This window comes from Ornithorhynchus anatinus, chromosome 11 (genome assembly GCF_004115215.2).
Source record: "Ornithorhynchus anatinus isolate Pmale09 chromosome 11, mOrnAna1.pri.v4, whole genome shotgun sequence".
Lineage (NCBI taxonomy): Eukaryota > Metazoa > Chordata > Mammalia > Monotremata > Ornithorhynchidae > Ornithorhynchus > Ornithorhynchus anatinus.
This window is the reverse complement of record NC_041738.1, coordinates 49,136,448-49,156,300: the sequence shown is the minus strand read 5'-3', so window position 1 is coordinate 49,156,300 and position 19,853 is coordinate 49,136,448. Positions and strand designations below refer to the sequence as shown.

The window sequence follows — 19,853 nt, the reverse complement described above, 5'->3', positions numbered from 1 at the left end:
CCAAATGTTGCCAACTTAATGGCAGTACCTTAAAAGTCCTGGAGCAACACCACAGTTTAGGCCAGATCAGTCATAGTGAGGTCCACAACCCTTGGGGAATCCAATTAGAAAGGAGTAAGACCCATTTGTTTTTATTGTTTGTTTTTTTAATTGTGTCAGAGGGTGCCCAAAAGAAAGGCACACTAAAACAGCCCCAGTTAGGTGGTATGTCTGGGAGGGTTGGAGCAATCATGTCAGTATGGGCACCCTAGAGCCCGGGACTGGGAATCAGAAGGTCTTGGGTTCTAATCCCTGCTCTCCCACTATGTGGCCTTGGACAGTTCACTCCATTTCTCCGTGCTTCAGTTACCTTATTTGTAATAAGGGGGTTAAGACTGTGAGCCCCATGTGGGACAGGGACTGTGTACACCCCAGTTTGCTTGTATCCACCTCAGAGCTTAGTACAGAGCCTGGCAAATAGTAACGGCTTAACAAATACCACAATTGTCATTATTATTATTATTCCTCTGAAGAGACACCTAAAAAGGAGGCTGGTGTCAAGGGACAGCACCCCGACCTGGAACTCCGACATTATAGCTTTCCAAGCATAGAGAAGCAGAGTGGCTTAGTGGAAAGAGCCTGGGTTTGGGAGTCAGAGGTCATGGGTTCTAATCCCGGCTATGCCGCTTGTCAGCTGTGTGACCTCAGGTGAGTCACTTAACATCTCTGGGCCTCAGTTACCTCATCTGTAAAATGGGGATGAAGGCTGTGAGCCCTTGGTGGGACAACCTGATTACCTTGTATCTACCCCAGTGCTTAGAACAGTACTTGGCACACAGTAAGCGCTTAACAAATACCAATATTATTATTATTATAAGATTACTCATTGGGCACATAAGCAGTGTTGCCTAGTGGAAAGAGTGTGGGCTTGGTATCAGAGGATCTGAGTTCTAAAATCCCTGTAAAATGGGGATTCAATACCTGTTCTCCCTCCAACTTAGATTGTAAGCCCCATATGGGACAGGGATTGTGTCTTCTATCTACTCCAGCAGTCAGCGGTGTTTGGCACAGAGTAAGTGCTTAACAAATGCCATTATTATGATATTTACCATTATTATAGTAATATAATATTGTTATTACTATTACTTCTACCAGCCATGCCCTGACATCACATTACCGATAGGAGTATCATCTTTGAGCCTGAAGGGTGGTTATATACAAAACCTCTAAAGTAATGAATAAAGCTGGTGATAACATATACACTCATAATCTCAAACTGAGCGGATTTTTATTTCATAATTTCAAGGGATTTTCTTTTTAACTTTAGGGCCATTCAAAAATAAATTTCATGCTCCTTTGAATAAAAGGTAGGAATCTCATTTCTCCATTGATTTTTAAAAATAGTATTAACATTTCCAAAGGGTTAAAATAGAGAGGAATATTAAATACAGAAACTTCTCTCCTCCCACCCCGGACTAAGCAAATGTCATCTCAACATTCTAAACATTTATCTTCCAAGACTAATGGAAATGTCAGTTCACACTGGAAGTTGTTCAAGTTTGCTCCACCCACTGTCCAGACACTTAAAGGAAAAGAAAATATGTGAAAATGGCAAGGCAAAGCCACACTTCAGTTACACCCAAGTAGAGGATGAAGTTTAGCACACTTTCATAAGCCAACTAGGGTTGAAGAAAAAGGGGTAAAATTTAAAATCTATGTAGTGTAAACCAAAGACAATAAATGAAAAAAAAGGCACAATTTCCCCCAGAAATATATAGCAGTAGCAAATATGATACTTGAAAAAATATAGTGGGCTAGATAAAAGTTGTACTGTTCCACTAAATTAGTATGCAGTTGAGGGGATAAAAATAAGTTGATTTTTCTTGCAAAATGAATTATGATGAACCCTGGTTCATATGGGCCCAAGTTGCTCTTTATGCAACTTCTGTTGAAATTATATGATGTTTGGACTCAAAATGATATTGAGAAACCCACTCCTGCAGTCAGTGCCAATTTCAGAGTTGGAACGGGAATTGGATAGAATGGTGATTAATTGTCCTGAATCCTGTGTATGGTCTTGCGGGATCCTTTCTCTACCCTTCCCAATAGGTCTTTCCCATCTACTTACCTACCTTTTTCCCAGCCACCATCTCCTCCATCCAACCCCAACCCATCAAACCCAATCTTTCTTAAGCTCCACTTGCTGGTCCTCAAAAAGACAAAACATTTGTCCTAATGTTACAGTTGTCTCAGTTCCAGGCCAAATGGGAAGGGTGAGCTGATGTGTATACAGCTACAATTCTATTTATTTATATTGAAGCTATCTATGCCCGTTTACTTGTTTTGATGTCTGTCTCCCCGCTTCTAGACTGTGAGCCCATTTTGGGCAGGGATTGTCTCTCTCCGTTGCTGAATTGTACTTTCCAAGAGGTTAGTACAGTGCTCTTCACACAGTAAGCACTCAATAAATATGATTGAATGAATGAAAGATGCAGTATTCAGGGGTCTGTTCTTTTTGACCAGGTCCTGTGACTCCTGGGGTGATCTGGTGTACTCTTGTTTCCCTTATCTGGAATGTATTTAACAACTTTCTTCTCCTGCAGACTGTAAGCCCCTTGTTGGCAGGGATCGTGTCAAACAACTCTATAGCATTAGTCTCAGTGGAAAGAGCCCGGGCTTGGGAGTCAGAGGTCATGGGTTCGAATCCTGGCTCTGCCACTCATCAGCTGTGTGACTGTGGGCAAGTCACTTCACTTCTCTGTGCCTCAGTTACCTCATCTGTAAAATGGGGATTAGGACTGTGAGCCTCATGTGGGACAATCTGATCCCTGTATCTACCCCAGCGCTTAGAACAGTGCTCTGCACAGAGTAAGCGCTTAACAAATACCAACATTATTATTATTATTTTCCAAGCATTTAGTACAGTGTTTCGTGCACGGTAAATGCCCAATAAGTGCCATCGGTAGACCTTATTCAGGCATCCACTTTTGGGAAACTTCTGGCTCAGTGATTTCCACTGTGGATTGAATCATATTTGCGTTTACCCTCGAGAGTGCTTTGATCCTCCCCATCCATGATTAGCCTTCTCATGATTGCCCCAGTTAGGAGAATGGAATCAGGGGAAATGGTGAATTGGTGGGCTGAGTGCCTGGTGGGTTTCCAGGAGCAGCAAATGGGTGGGGAGAGGATATGAGTAGGATTGACTCTGAGGGTGACTCACGCTTTACCTGTATAGGGTTCCTGCCGTGGGTATGGGAACTTGTGGGCTTGCTCTGTTTGCTTATTACCAAATCGCTTTGCTTTGGGTTAATGGGCAGGTGAAGGCTACCTTATATTCACCCAGGGAGTTAAAGAAGCAAGTACCAGTGGCTTGGAGTCTAGGTTCATTTACACCTTGTAAAGGGCCATGCGGTCAATGAGCCTTCGATATGCACTGCTAGACTTACCACTAACTGAATTTCCTCTCCTCTCCTCCCTCCCTCTCATCAGTCACACCATGTGCAGTCATGGCATCTGGGGAAAACAGATGTAGGAATTGGGGCCTGGCGAAATGAAACACCTCTCAACACCCATTGTTGATTGAATGCCATTTAGATCAACAGCAACAACAACAAAAAGTATAGCTGCTTCCACCCTAGAGTGAAGAAAGAATATCTAAATTTGTTTTAGACCCACTCTTAGAGGAACGCCTATTGCTGAAGAGCTGAGCAGTAATGATCTTAAACTCCTGGAGAGTTGGGACCTTTCACTTGTACTCTCCCAAACATTTAGTACAGTGTTTGGCCACAGGTGGCAAGAAATAAACTGTAAAGGTTGATTAACCTAAAGGGACTAAAATTTCCATGAATTGACCCTTTCTCTGCTTTGTTTCTTTTTCAGTGGCTTTCGATGACTGTGAGGGGAATGCCACACTGAGCTTTGAAGTCTCCAACCCAGATTTCAAGGTGAAACCGAATGGGGACCTAATTGCATTGAAAAATGTAACCGAAGTTGGTCGAACTTTCTTCATCCACGGGCGGACCGAGCATGCAGAAGATATGGCGGAAATTACGATTGATGGCGGGAGAGAGATCCAAGGTTCCTTAAAGGTAAGGATATGATCTGGCATCATATTGACATGCATTTAACTTGGGGTTCTTTCTTCAAAACCACAGTACTGGATATAAGTACTATAAGTATAAGTATCCAGGAAACTCAATAATGAAAAAGTGATTTAAAATAACTCCATTAATGAATATCTGATCCATGTCGTAGGACTGAAACAACAAGGGAAAACTTACTTTAACAAAACACACACACACACGAGAAGCATCATGGCCTAGTGGATAGAGCAGGAGCCTGGGAGTCCGAAAGTCCTGAGTTCTAAGCCCACTCTACCACTTATCTGCTGTGCTACCTTGGGCAAGAAACTTTCCTTCTTTGGGTCTCAGTTACCTCATCTGTAAAATGGGAGTTAAAACTGTTAGCTACAAATGGGACAGGGACTGTGTCCAAACCAATTTGCTTGTATCCTCCGCAGCACTTAGTACGGTGCCTGGCACATAATAAGCACTTAACAAATACCATTTTAAAAAATGTATTCTTGGTTCTTTTATTTTCTTAATACCCCTCTGAGAAATTTGATCCAATTTATATTTTAATCTGGCTTGCTTTAGTGATCTCAATCTAAGGGCAAAGTGGAGACCAATGTTGTCACCTAAGTATAGATTTTGAATTTCCCCAGGGATAGGTTTTGTGTCATTTTAATAATGTTGGTATTTGTTAAGCGCTTACTATGTGCAGAGCACTGTTCAAAGCGCTGGGGTAGATACAGGGTAATCAGGTTGTCCCAGGTGAGGCTCACAGTCTTAATCCCCATTTTACAGATGAGGTAACTGAGGCCCAGATAAGTTAAGTGACTTGCTCCCAGTCACACAGCTGACAAGTGGCAGAGCCAGGATTCGAACCCATGACTTCTGACTCCCAAGCCCTTGCTCTTTCCACTGAGCCACGCTGCTTCATTTTAGCTAAATGGCTCAGCTATTTGCCTGCTGTGTGACCTTGGGGAAGCCATTTAGCTTCTCTGTGCCTCTAGTGCATCATCAGTAATATGAGGATAAGAGACCTGTTCTTCCCTTTTCCTTAGGCTGTGATCCTTTGCATAGGGATAGCGTAACTACCCCAGTGGTTAATACAGTGCTTGGCACATAGTAAGTAATAATAATAATTATGTTGGTATTTGTTAAGCGCTTACTATGTGCAGAGCACTGTTCTAAGTGCTGGGGTAAACATAGGGGAATCATGTTGTCCCACGTGGGGCTCACAGTCTTAATCCCCATTTTACAGATGAGGTAACTGAGGCCCAGAGAAGTTAAGTGACTTGCCCACAGTCACACAGCTGATAAGTGGCAGAGCCGGGATTCGAACTCATGACCTCTGACTCCCAAGCCCGGGCTCTTTCCACTGAGCCACGCTGCTTCTCTTATCAAAGTGCTTATCAAATACCGTGATGATAATTATCATTTCTGTAAAGCAACTGAATTTAGGGAAAAATTTACACAAAATTTTTCAAACCTCCATTCCACAGTTTTCTGGGCATTTAATTTAGTTTCAAGTTTTTGGCAAAAGGAGAAATATTTTGTGGTTATAATATAACCTTAACCTGCTTGAAGGAATGAAAAGCTTTGCTTCGAGATTGAAGTGTTTATTTCTAACCTGAAGAATGAAAGACAAAAGATAAACAAAACATCATCCTGCCTTTCAGCATTTTGACTTTAGGAAAGGATACAAGCATGGCAGCTACTTAACAGGACAATTAAGCCTATCACTTTTGCAGTCCTATAATTTTAAAGACATGCAAAGATGCTGTAATGAAGACAGAAGCACCGATCATCCTTTGTATGGCTGCAATCTTTCTGGTTCAGCTTCCAGTTCTGTCTTTACCTTTCAAGCCATCCTTAGAGTCGGGACCATTATTTTCAAGTTTCAAGGTTGTCAGACGTGGAGTGGGAGCCCTTAAAAATCCGTGGGAGAGAGAAGTACTTTGATATCTTGATCCCGGTGTAGTTGGCTTATATTATTCGCTACAGGTGTGGCTTGGACTTACATATTACATTGGGAGCAGAAGTGTCCTCATACTTGAGCTTGGTTCTATTAGTGGATGGTGAGACTTACCATTCATAGCTGAGAAGCAGTGTTGCCTAATAGAGTACGGGCCTGGGAGTCAGAAGGACCTGCGTTCTAATCCTGATTCCCCCACCTATCCTATCTGCTGTGTGAATTTAGGCAAGTCACTTAGCTTCTCTGTGTGGCACTTTCCTCGTCCGTAAAATGGGGATTAAAACTCAGCCCCATGTGGACAGGGACTGTGTCCAACCTTGTAAGGACCCCAGCATATTTAAGTGCTTACTGTGGGCTAAGCACTGGGGTAGATGCAAGTTAAACAAGATATTTGGATGTCCAACCTGATTAGCCTGAATCTATCCTAATGCTTAGAACACTGCTTGGCGCAGTGGAAAGAGCACGGGCTTTGGAGTCAGGGCTCATGAGTTCGAATCCCAGCTCTGCCACTTGTCAGCTGTGTGACTGTGGGCAAGTCACTTAACTTCTCTGTGCCTCAGTTCCCTCATCTGTAAAATGGGGATTAAGACTGTGAGCCCCACGTGGGACAACCTGATTCCCCTGCGTCTACCCCAGCGCTTAGAACAGTGCTCTGCACATAGTAAGCGCTTAACAAATACCAACATTAGTAAGAGCTTAACAAATACCTTTAAAAAAAAAACCAAAATTCCGGTTGTACAAATTTAGGGAGAGGCTCCAAGATTTGAACTGCCAGAAATCGGCCAATGATAACTGCCCAATAAGATGATAATAATAATAACAATAGTGCTTTTTAAGTGCTTACTATGTGCCAAGCACTGTTCTAAGCACTGGGGTAGATACAAGGTAATTAGCTTGTCCCACATAAGGCTCACAGTTTTAATCCCCATTTCATAGATGAGACTCAGAGAAGTTAAGTGACTTGTCCAAGGTCTCACAGCAGATGAGTGGCAGAGCCGGGATTAGAACCCCGGTCCTCTGACGCCCAAACCTGTGTCCTTGCCATTAGGCCATGCTGCTGGTTGGACACAGTCCCTGTCCCACGTGGAACTCACACTCTTATTCCCATTTTACAGATGAGGTAACTGAGGCACAGAGAAGTTAAGTGACTAGCCCAAAGTCTCACAGCAGAGATGTAGCAGAGCCGGGATTAGAACTCACTTCCTTCGGACCCCCCAGGCCCACTCTCTGTCCCCTAAGCCACGCTGCTGGATTGGATGGTATTGGAAAGCCTCTAGGGCCATACTAATGCTGATGCACTGTGGGTTCTGAACAGAGATTAAACCAGCGAGTTCCCCTTGAATATAGGAAAGAAGAGTCCATTAATGGGCAGGAAAGACAGAGGCAGTTACAGAGTGGTGATGCTGCTGACCCTAACCGCACCTTCTTGCATGTCCCTGGCTTGCTGCCCTCTACTTTCAGGTCCCTCCTCGATATAGTGAGAAAGGGATGTTGCCTATAGCTGCTACTTCCACTTTCCCCCTTACCCTCACTCTTTTCCCACATCGTCTCATCCTCAACAGTGGCAAAATTGGCAGTGGGCTCCTAACAGATGTAGACGCTGAGCAATTGACCGTGCCACCCGTGGATGATGTGGTCCTGGACAGAATGTCAAAGCAACCTAGTGCCCTGAAAGATTTTGAGCAACTTCCAAAGGTATCTTGTGTCCAGGAATGATTCTGAATGGACTCTGGGAAAATTTGGAGGAAAGGAAAAGGGATTTGGTCTGTCCTTCTAGGCTTTGGTTTTCTTGTCCGCTCCCGTTTGTTTCTTTGAAAAAGTCATTTATGCCAAATGAAGAAAATAAATACCGTGTGCCTTGAAGTTTTAGATATTGAGCCCAGTTTTTCAGCAGCATATGAGGGAAAACATAGCCATGTCCACCCACTGGGGCAGACCTAATAATAATAATACCTGTGGTGTTTGTTAAGTGCTCATTATATGCCAGGCATTGTACTAAACCCTGGGGTAGATACAAGCAAATTGGGTTGGACAGGGTCCCTGTCCCACGTGGGGCTCACAGTCTCAATCCCCGTTTTACAGATGAGGTAACTGAGGCACAGAGAATTGAGGTGACTTGCCCAGGGCCACACAGCAGACAAGTGGAGGAGCTGGGATTAGAACCTATGTCCTTCTGATCCCAGGCCTGTTCTCTATCCATTGTGCCAGGCCGCTTCTACTGGGAATGGGTCTCAGGAAGAGCGGGAGCCAACTGGGGGAACACCTTTTAAATCATTGGTTGGCAGCAGTGAGGATCCTGGTCACTGCAGTGTTCTCCTTGAGAACTGAGAGCTCAGTGTATCTCATCTGATTAGCTTGTATTTACTCTGATCTGAATACACTATTTGACTTATACTAAATGGTTAACAAACACCATTATGAACTAGCTATCTGTCTAACTAAATACTACTGAAAGCTTCATATGGGGCTACAGGCCCTGATTTACTAAACTTATATGCTTCTTGAAGGCAGAGATTGTATCTTCTACTTTTATTGCACTCTTCCAGGTGTCTAGTACAGTGTTCTGCACCCTTAACTTCTTTATGCCTCAATTTCCCCCATGTGTAAAATGGGAATTAAATACTATTATCCCTCCTACTCATACAATGAAGCTTAACTTGGAATAAGGATTGTATCCATCCTGAATATCTTGTTTCTATCCCAGTGCTTAGAATGTCGCTTGGTACACAGTACCCACAAAGCAAATATTGTGTGTTTTTTTAAAAAAAGCAATAGCCCAATATATGCTTATCGAATGAATAATATGATAAGTCTGGGTTTCTAGGGGATACAAGTTTGGCCTGAGAATTAGCTGATGCCTATAGGAGGTCTTACCCCAGAAATTCCTTGGGTAAAGGACCAAGGCAGCATGGACTAAACCTCCCTGAGGTGATGCTCAGAGATTGGGGAGTCAAATAAGAAAACTCTCAGTCATTCTGGCCCTATAATTTCATCCACATTTGAAATTTCACCTGCTCTAGCGGAAGCATCGAGATTCAGCATTGCTGTCATCGTTTGCCCCTTTTGAAGTGCAGCAGAGTCAGCCTCAACACTCAATTTGCCAGCCTTGAGTAGAGAAAAAGATCAATTTTATGATAAATTTGAAAATAATGCTTTGTGAAGCAGTCTGGTTATACCAAGCAAGAAACAATAAAATGACACCCAAACCTCCATCTGTGGATCTTGGTGAAGAACCACTCATATGGAGTCGTGGGAGTCCTCTTCTTTTCAACTTTGGCATTCAAGAGTCATTTTCTAAGGTGAAGACAAACGGGTGCTGGAACCCACTTTAGCATGGTGAACTAAGACCATGGCACTTAAATGAATTATTCCACTGCATGGGACATCAATTTCAACCTGAAAGGAGGTAACCTAGAACTGTATCTCTCACTGTTAATATTTCATTGCCCAATCTCCAGATTCTGGAACTTACCTACAACCTTAGTTTAAGATAACTTCAGGGATGAGGCTGGAGGGAAAGAGTTAAGCCTTAATCATTTAAAGAACTGTATTTCCCAAATCAGGGATGAATTGCTAAGGGAGAGTTTAGAGGTTAACCAAATATCCATAAAAAGGCCTCCTAGCCTATTAATATACAGGATGAACTTTACTTAAAGTCGCCTGAGGACTGACCGGTGACTTGGACCGTTTCTGTGGAGCCGATCAGCATGTCTAGTTCGGAACTACGACTGCTTACTCTGTCGATAATGGGAAGGCGGTGGAACGCCTCTACTTTGCATAAGACTTCAAAGGTTTCCCTGGAACTTGTTTAAAGTTTCATTTTTCACCCTCAAACACCTCTCTTGGCTATTTAATAGAACTTGCCCATCTCATTTCAAGTCCTCCGTTAAAGTGTTACCTTCCCTTTCCAAGTGAAGCAACCACAGATTTTGTCAGATTAGGGCCAGAAGTTCTGACATCTATTAAAGCCTAAGATTAAATCAAGCTTGAAGAAGAAGAAGAAAAAAACATCAGGCAGGCGTGCAAACTAATTTTGGCCTTAGGACTGGGAACTGAAGGGCTCTATTTACTTTCAGAATTGGAACTGCAGAACTGGAACTCTTATTATTCATTGTAACTGTGAGGCAATGGGAAGTGAAGCTTCATTTGCCTCTCTAACTCTCTCCTGAATCCCTGAATAAAAGGGAGTCAAAACTCACTTGTGCTGGGCAGTAACAGCACGGGAGAGAGTCGAGGGAAGAGACTTAAGTTGACTGCGCGGAAGGAGGCAGTGGTAAACCACTTCCATGTTTCTACCAAGAAAACTCTCTGGATCCACTACCAGAACGATTGCAGATGGAAGTGGGGTGTTCTGGGAGAGATGTGTCCATGGCGTCGCTATGAGTCAGACACGACTCGACCACATAACACAACAACAACAACAGCAACACAGCCATCGTCATTACAACTGTCATCCTTATTAATACATTCTCATTATACATGCTTTAGGCCCTGTATTGATTGTGTGTGAGTTACAGACCTTGCCTTCTAGGAGATTTGACTTTCATGTTTGTTTGAAATTCTCAGGATTCATAAAGACCATCTCAAAGTCAAGCCATAAATATTTGGAAAAATAGAAAACTTTTTTATTTCATTTAACCATTCTCTGAAAAGGATTTTTTTAAAAAAACTGTCTTTCTCTGCTTTTTCTTATTAATGAATAGGGGGAATATTCCAGCCCCATCCAGGGAAGTAGGATGACCATAAAAGAAAACTGAATTTTAAAGTCAGCATCCACTATCAGTTCCTCACCTACCTTGTTCGTACACAAGTAAGAATAAATGAAATATCTCTGGGATTGTGCATCTGGAGGGAAAAAGGCTCAAAGAAAAATAAAAGTTCACATTAGAGAGAGGTGTGACCTTTGGTATAGACAGAGTAACACAAGAAGAATGTTTCCAAGAAGTGCCTCCCAGCCATTTGGAAAATAAGAAAGGACTTTACTGAAGGTAGGTTAATATATATGATCAGCTCGACAGTACAGGTGGATTGCAGGTTTTAAAGTTACTGCTTGCCAGATGGAGCTCCCGTGGCTTTCTCTCACTTTTTTCTCCTTAGCCTCTGCCTTGCGGGAACTGTGGAATATACATCTCAATGACTGTGGGGAAATGTCTCCCCTCTGCTATTTCTAGCCGAGAGGGTGGAGGCCCACCAACCATAGGCTAATTCTTATCTTCCTCTCCTAAACAACCCGATGCCAACATGGTGATATTCGGGACCAAGACAGGAAGATATTTATCAGCACTGGGTTATGGGTTTCTACCATCATGGTGAAGAATCAATCTATGGGTTTTAAATTAAGCACTTAAGGAGTGCAGAGCACTGTATTAAGCACTTGGGAATGTACAATAAAACAAACTAGGAAGACATAGTCTCTACCCACAAGGAGTTTACTGGACAAAGTGAGGAACAGTATCGACCAAATCACAGTGAAGGGCCAAATAGGTTATTTGTGTATAATCAAAATTTTAGAAAGGTAAAGACAGTTGCTGTGACGTAAAATGGGCACTTAATGGATCTGGAATAATCAAGGTGGATTAATATTCATTTTCTTGTCATAAGCATTGACATTGTATTGTACTCTCTCAAGTGTTTAGTACAGTGCTCTGCATAACAGTAGGTGTTCAATAAATACCATTAATTTATCAGTTGATAAGTAAGGAAAATAGAATTTAGATTGACATTTGCATTGGTCAGGCGAGATTCTGTTCGCTGAGATGATCAAATTGAATTAAGAGGTATGCATAAATTGCCATATTGATATTTCCCATTCTCATTAATACATTTATCAGCAAAAAACCTCAATTAATTAAATTTAATGCATAATGACCTGTTTTGTTTGTTGCAACATCAAGTAAACTACACTACTGCTAGAATGTGTGTTTGAGCTACATGGTTTCGCTCAGTCACGATATCAGAATTAAGGAAATACGTTCTGCTTAAACATCTCTGTCTGAATATAGCATGATTTGGCTCAAGGCGTGTTTGACTGCATACACACAGAGTTGTGCATTGCGTGTGCTAACCTGTCACGCTTCCTTAACGTATGATTCTGCAAGAACAAAACTCTGTTAGAAGGAGAACTGGGAGCATTTCCTAGGGCCTTTTGCACACATTTGTGTTTATAATCAATCAGTTAATGGTATTTATTGAGCACTTACTGTGTACTGAGCATTGTACTAAGTGCTTGGGAGAGTGTAATACAACAAAGTGGGGTAGATACATTCCCTGTCCACAAGGAGCTTACAATCTAGGGGGGAAATAGACATGAAAATAAATTGCAGATATTAGAATAAGTGCAGTGGGGTTGAGGGTGGGATGAATATCATGTTCCTAAAGGGAAACAGATCCAGGTGTGTAGGTAATACAAAATGGAGAGGGAACAGGGGAAATATTGCTTAAGATCAGGGTCTCTGGGTCCTCATTAAAGGTTGCAGTTCCCCTGACTCTGGGTGGAGACTCTTGCTGAGGAAGACAAGATGCCCCACAAGACAGGAAAGTGGAATAAATCCCTGCATCAATCATTCAATCAGTGGTATTTACTGAGTGCTTATTATGTGCAGAGCACCCTACTATGCACTTCTTAGAATGCTTTTGTGACTGCTCTCTAAATCTTTCAGAGAGGAGAGTACGTTTCTGTGAGCCAATGCCAGAATAGGGAAGAAACAGAAAGAAAAGAAACAAAGGGTAGGAGAGGGAGTGATGAAAGAAGGAAGGTGATGAGCGAAGAGTAGCCGGATGGAATAAATGGACAGGAAGAGGGGCTGAGGGGTCTTGGGGAGAATGATACCCGGAGAGGGAAAGGAATTGGAGCAAATGGGGCAGGATTTCAAGGCAATTAAAACAACAGCAGATCTGAAAACAAAAGAAGTCAAATAAGTACAACAGGGAAAGGTAGAACAGGACACTGTGTTTGGGGAGGAAAAGGAGAATGAGAAGGGGAAATGAGAAGGCTGGAAAGACATGGTGTGATGGGAGGAGAAAGAGGGGAAGAGATGGAGATAAATAATATGATGGATAAGAGGAGGAAACAGTAAGACAACTCTGCAGAAAAGATGAGTGCTACAATGGGGAGAATAGAAAAATGACAGATTTCCAGGAAGAAAAAGAGGAAAGTGAAAGGGCTAGGTAGAGAGGAAGAGATAAAGGGAAGCATTCATCTCACTCAGGTGGACACTTCTATTTCTGCCAGAATTCCCTTAAATATTAAGAAGACGCCACAGAATTCTCATGTCATATATTCAAGATATTATTGTCAAAATCCTTTTTTGCCCCAATCTTTTAGCAAGCCAAGTCCCCAGACATCCCTACAAACTAAGATAAACATAAGTATTTATGCGTTTTTTTAAAATCCATGGAACAAAAAGACTTTCATGTTCACCATAAATGTTTCCACAATCTTAGACTGTAGCCTGGAGCCAAATATGATTTAAGAAACAAAAACATTTCAGATTTAAACCAGCATCTAGTGAAATCCTAGAGAGGTTTAGCTGGGCCATTCATGTAGAAGGGTTGGAAGCTTTGTGAGCAACTGAGTTACTATGGGAAGCCATGTTAGATAACTGAAAACAAAACGAATTCCAACATAGAAGAAATTGCTATTATGATATTGCAAACTCCTTGAGGGCAGGAGAACTGTTTCTTGCTTTCATGATAGTAGTACTCATGCTTCACACTCAATGGCGTTTGGTAAATATCATTGATGTAGGAATTATTTAGGGATGGAATTAATTCAAGGTTGGTCAGGGCATAGGGTTTTATCCCTTTTCGCTCATGGATTTTAACTCAGGGGGCCAAGAACATACTTTTGAGTAGCTGCTAGTATTTACTGTCTAAAACTAAGGCAACACATTCTCATCCCATCCTCCTTAAGTCCTTTTCTTGTTCCCACCAACAAGGAAGGTACTAGAGCTGAGGTTCCTGTCCAGGACAAATCCATCTATCTCTCAGGATTCTGCACATCGATTTAAAGCTATATTATAAATACCATTTCATTGGGACCAACACTCTATTTCTAGGACCTATAGAAAACCAAAGCCGTGGGTGTGAGGTAGGATTGATGTTTGGTTTTATACATAGGTGAAAAACAGTGCTCACCTGTTTACCACTCCCCTCCATCTCATCTGTGATTCTCTCATTGATCCAATCACTAAAAAAAAATCTACCTTTCAGGGCAAAGACACAAAAGCAGACATTTTGTTTGTCTCATGACCACCAAAAAGCCGCATTATAAAATCTGTGAAAAGCAATCTTACCTAATTTTATGTCCTCTCCCTCTAAGTTCTACACATCATATTTGTAGAGACCTAGGTTTACACTTTAATAATGCACATTTTTTAACCTAAGAAATGTCCCTGTGCCAAGAGATGTGACAGTTGCCATGGCAACTATGCAATTTGTATTGAATTGTAGAGTAAATAATACTATAAAGAACATGATTTACTGGTGGGCCTGATGTACCTACATACCCAATTTTGGCAAAAGGTCTTTAATAGTTTCATTTATTTTCAGGCGTAAATGCTTTGATCAACCCTTTAGGACCAACTTTGTCCTTGTTTGTGCTAATGCACTTCTGTCATGTGTAAATGAGTAGTCATCAGATATTTTAAGAGAAGGGAAATGGTCTGATAAATTACAAGCATGAATAATTTATGCAGAAACAATGCAAGCAGCTAAAACATCGTACATTCTGTTCTTTGCTCCACGAATGATCCACACTCCACGTTTATCTTCTTTCTGGAATGAAAAATCTTCTTTATGCATTGCATTACCCAAATGAGAAGAAAGCATTAAATGCCTCATGATCATTTCGGTGTTGTTAAGGATACATTAATGTGGGTACCAAAAACCTTAAGGATCTGTTGTTACAGATTTTAACTCTCAGTAATTCATGGATATGAAAAGGCATCAAGCAGATTAATGATTAAAACTGATGCATAATCAAAATTTTACCTCCACATATGTTGCCCATGTATAGCATTAACTTGTAATGCATTTACACTTAAATACTATTAAGAACATTTGGAAAAACAACGTCCCTTCTCAAAGCCTTAAGTGCTTATAACAGAACGACTATAGGAAATGTAATTAGTAATGATTATGTAGAAAATACAAAAAATAGTTGTTAGAGGAGCAACCTGCATTTGGACAGAATTTATAGGCTCCACTCCCCAGAGCACTATAAACTGGTGCTATCCTCAACAATGCTTCACTCTTCATTGACTACACTTATCAATACTATACTCAGTCAATCAACCAACAATATTTATTGAGCGCTTACTGTGTGCAGAGCACTGTAGTAAGCCTTTGGGAGAGTAAAATATAACAGAATTTGTAGGCACGTTCCCTGCCCATGGTGAGTTTACACTTAACACTTATACTGAACAGTACCTCTAGACTCTTAGCTCGATGTAAGGGCATGTGTCTAACAACTCTGTTACACTGTTCTCTCCCAAGTGCTTAGTACAATGACTTGCACACAGTAAGCACTCAATAAATGTGATTGATTGACTGATTGTAAGCTGTGTTTGTTTACAGTATTTGTTAAGTGCTGACTATGTGCCAGGCATTGTACTAAACTGGGGTCTGTGAGCCTCATGGGGTTCAGATGAGAAAATATGGATGGCTTAGTGCAATCTATCAGCACTTCTGGAAAAAACAAAGTTTGTTCCAGTTCTGCTGACAGAAGAATGTTTCTACTCCCATTTTCTCGCAAGCCCTAACTCCCCTTCTGTGAAAAAATAGTCCTGTGTGAACCTCTCGGGCACTGAAGAGGCAACAGAGTCGTCAAGAAGTAACTATATAGGTGTGCATGGGGGCCTCTGATACATCAGAGTTAGAAAAAGTGCCCTGCTACTTTTGTAATGATAATAATGATAATAATAATAACTATGGTATTTGTTAAGCTCTGACTGTGTGCCAAACCCTGTTCTAAGCGCTGGGATAGATACAAGGTCATCAGGTTGTCCCACGTGGGGTTCACAGTCTTAATCCCTATGTTACAGATGAAGGAACTGAGGCACAGAGAAGTGAGGTGACTGGCCCAAGGTCACACAGCAGACAAGTGGAGGAGTGGGGATTAAAAACCATGACCTCTGACTCCTAAGCCCATGCTCTTGCCCCTAAGCACGCTGCCAAGGAGGTTCTATTTTTGGCAACATTAGCATCTAGATGAAATCTCATTAGCAGCATTATCTGTGAATACATAGCAAAGATATTTTATAGACGCATATCTGTAATAATAACTGGTGTATTTCTCAAGAGTTTTCTATTTGCTAAGCACTTTAATAAGTGCTGGTGTAAATAGAAAATAATCAGGTCAGACAGAATACTGCCCCACATGGGGCTCAGGGTCCAAGTAGGATGGAGAACAGTATTGATTGCCCATTTTATACATGAGGGAACTGAAGAACAGAGGATTGAAGTGACTTGACCAAGGTCACATAGCAGATAAGTAGCAGATCTGGGATTAGAGCTCAAGTCCTCTAACTCCCAGGCCTGTGTTCCTTCCACTAGGCCACCTGCTTCATATAGGTATATACTTATAAGCATAATCCCATGCGTAAGCCCCAAATACTAGGGGATCCTGGCCTGATAGTATTGGGGTGTTGATCTGCTCGGAAAAGGCTCGGGTGCACTGAGAGCAGCTAGGTGGGCCTATTCAAGATTGTAGCTCAGCCCTGAGGCATCCTATTCCATTTTTATGGATTTAGGGACAGGGTATCAATAAGTCCAGGATAGTAGTGAAAATCAGGGACTCGGAGTGATAATTCTTTTTCATCAAGACATAGATCTGTGACCTCTCAGAACCTATCCTTTTCTTTAATTCTGTGTTTTCTCTTTCCACTGAACCTCCACCCGGAACCAATACCTCCCTTAGCCCCCTTCCAAAACTGTCATGGTATAAGCATCTGGGGGCCCTTTCCCTTGTAGCTTCATGAAGGCAAACTTGTGAACCACCAGCTGTAGGGAAAGGCTCTCTGCCAACGGTATGAATCCTAGAAATAAACCCATTAGAGTTAAACTTTGTTTAGAAAAGGAGTTCAATTTATTAAAATTTAACAATACAAAATATTGCCAGAAGAAGAATGGAGTGTTTTCATTTGTGGTAAGCAGTATGGCCTAATGGATAAAGTGGTTTCGTAGAACACGCACGGTTTGGAAGTCAGAGGGTGTGGGTTCTAATCCTGGCTCCTCCACTTGTCTGCTGTGTGTATGCCTCAGTTACCTCCTCTGTAAAATGGGGATTAAGACTGTAAGCCTGATTACCTTCAGAATAGCGCTGGGCACAGAGTAAGCACTTAACAAATACCATTAATATTATTATTATTAGTATTAGCTCGGGCATGGGGGCCAGAGGGCTTCATCACCTGTCTTCTGTGTGACCTTAGGCAAGTCACTTAACTTCTCTGTGCCTCAGTTTCCTCAAATGAAAAATGGAGATTCAATACCTGTTCACCCTCCTATTTAGACTCTGAGCCCCATGTGGGACAGGGATGGTATCTGGCCTGCTTAACTTGCATCTACTCTAGTGCATAGATCTATACTTGACATCTAGTAAGTGCTTAACAAAATTTATTTTAAAAAAAACAACAACCTTCAGAATGGCTGATTTTCTGGGTTCATCAGAAAAAGAAAGTTTGAAACAGGCACTTCCTTTGATGAGTCTTAGAAGATGCCTCACTGTGATTTCTGTGGCCTTTCTACTCTCTTCAGAAAAATGTGTGCACCTCGGGCTCCATTCAGAATGTAATATCCTTGAGAGCAAGGGCTTTCTCGTTACATAAATCCCTGACATGCCTTCCCAAGGGGCTTTAATGAATACTGGAACAGGAAAATAAACTCTCTCCAGTAGTTGATGAAATAATGACCTGACAAGGTTCCTTGCAGCACTCTGATTTCATGGTTTCTGACAAAAAAAAGAAGTACAGAGATTTGCTTCTCTGACGTGATCCTCTCTTGGTTCTCCTACCTCTTTAGCTACTCCTTCTCAGTCTCTTTCTCAGGCTCCTCCTCAGCCTTCCACCTTCTAACTGTGGGAATCCCTCAAGGCACAGTTCTGATTCCCTTTCTATTCACCATCTACTTCCTTGGAGAACCCATTTACTCTCAAAGTTTCAACTACCATTTCTCCCCGGAGGATTCCCAAATCTAGATCTCCAGCCTTGACCTCTCTCCTTCTCTGAAGCGTTTCATCTCCTTCAACCTTCGAGACATCTCTGTTTGGATGTCCTACTTCCACCACAAACTTAACATGCCTAAAACAGAACTCGTCATCTTCCCAACCAAACCCTGCCCTCCCTCTATCTATCATTCACTCAATTGGTCGTATTTATTGAGCATCCCATCACTGTAGAAAACACCATCTTCCCCCTTGTCTCAAAAGTCCATAACCTTGGCATCATCCTCAAAAGATCTTCTCTCATTCAACCCACATATTCAGTCTGTCACTACATCCGTCATTTTACCTATACAACATCTCGAAAATCCAAACTTTCCTCTTAATTCAAACTGCCACTCCACTGAGCTAAATACTTAGTAGAGTGCTCTGCACATAGTAAGCACTCAATAAATATGATTGATTTATTGAAATGCTTATCCTTTCCTACCTTGACTTCTGCATTAGGCTTCTTGCTGACCTCCCTGTCTCCTGTCTCTCCCCACTCGAATCCATGCTTCACTCTGATGCCTGAATAATTTTGCTAAAAAAAATTCAGTACATGTCTCCCCTCCCCTCAAGAATTTCCAGTGGTTGCCCATCTATTTCCTTACCTTACAATAACTCCCTATCATTGGGTTTAAGACATTCTATCACATCTTTCCCTTCTACCTAACACCACTGATTACCCAATATAACCTGGTGCACACACTCCACTTCTTTAATGCCAACGTACTCACTATTCCTTAACCTCATTTACGTTGCCTCCACTCCCTTGCCCATATCCTCCCTCTGGCCTACAACTCCGTCCCTTTACGTATCTGATAGACCATTATTCTCTCTACTTCAAAAACCCTCCTACAATCACATCTTCTCCAAGAGACCTTCTCCAATTAATCCCTCATTTCCCTTAATCAATCAATCATATTTTTTGAGCACTTACTGTGTGTAAAGCACTGTACTAAGTGATGGGAGAGTACAATACAACAGAGTTGGTAGACACAGGCCCAGCCCACGACGAGCTTACAGTCAACTTGCTCTCCCTCTGCATTGCTTAGGCACTTGGGTATTTACTCTTTAAGTACCTTATATTCACACCAACCTCAGCCCCACAGGACTTATGTACATATCTGGGATTTATTTTAATATCTGTCTGTTCTCTCCTCTAGTCTGTTATCTCTTTATGGGCAGAGAATGTGCCTATCCATTCTATTGTGGTGTCCTCTCCCAAACCCTTAGTACAGTGTTCTACACCCGGTAAGTGCTCAATAAATAACACTGACTGATTAAAGAGGAAGGATCTAGGATAATGGAAGTTATTTCTTGGAAAATTAAAAAGGAACAAGTGGTTTGTAAATAAAATACTGATTAATGTAGGAGTAGCATATTTTTAAAAGGTCAGAGGTACCACAAGCAAAGCATGAAGGGATTTATTGCTCTCAGAACTCACTTCATTGCATTTGAGAAATTTAAATAATAAGGATGGCATTTATTAAGCACTAACTATGTGCAAAGCACTGTTCTAAGCACCGGGAGGGATACAGGGTGATCAGGTTGTCCCACGTAGACCTCACAGTCTTAATCCCCATTTTACAGATGAGGTAACTGAGGCACAGAAAAGTTAAGTGACTTGCCCAAA

General features: G+C 41.7%; 1 protein-coding gene across 3 annotated transcripts in view; it reads left to right on the top strand.

Moving 5' to 3' along the window:
• The window catches only part of CDH13 (cadherin 13), a 901,878-nt gene that overhangs the window by 294,935 nt on the left and 587,090 nt on the right, over positions 1–19,853 (top strand). For all 3 annotated transcript variants that reach the window (XM_029074853.2, XM_029074854.2, XM_029074855.2), the window contains exon 3: positions 3,859–4,067. In XM_029074853.2, the coding sequence (XP_028930686.1) occupies positions 3,859–4,067 (209 nt within the window). The remainder of the gene's footprint in view (positions 1–3,858; positions 4,068–19,853) is intronic.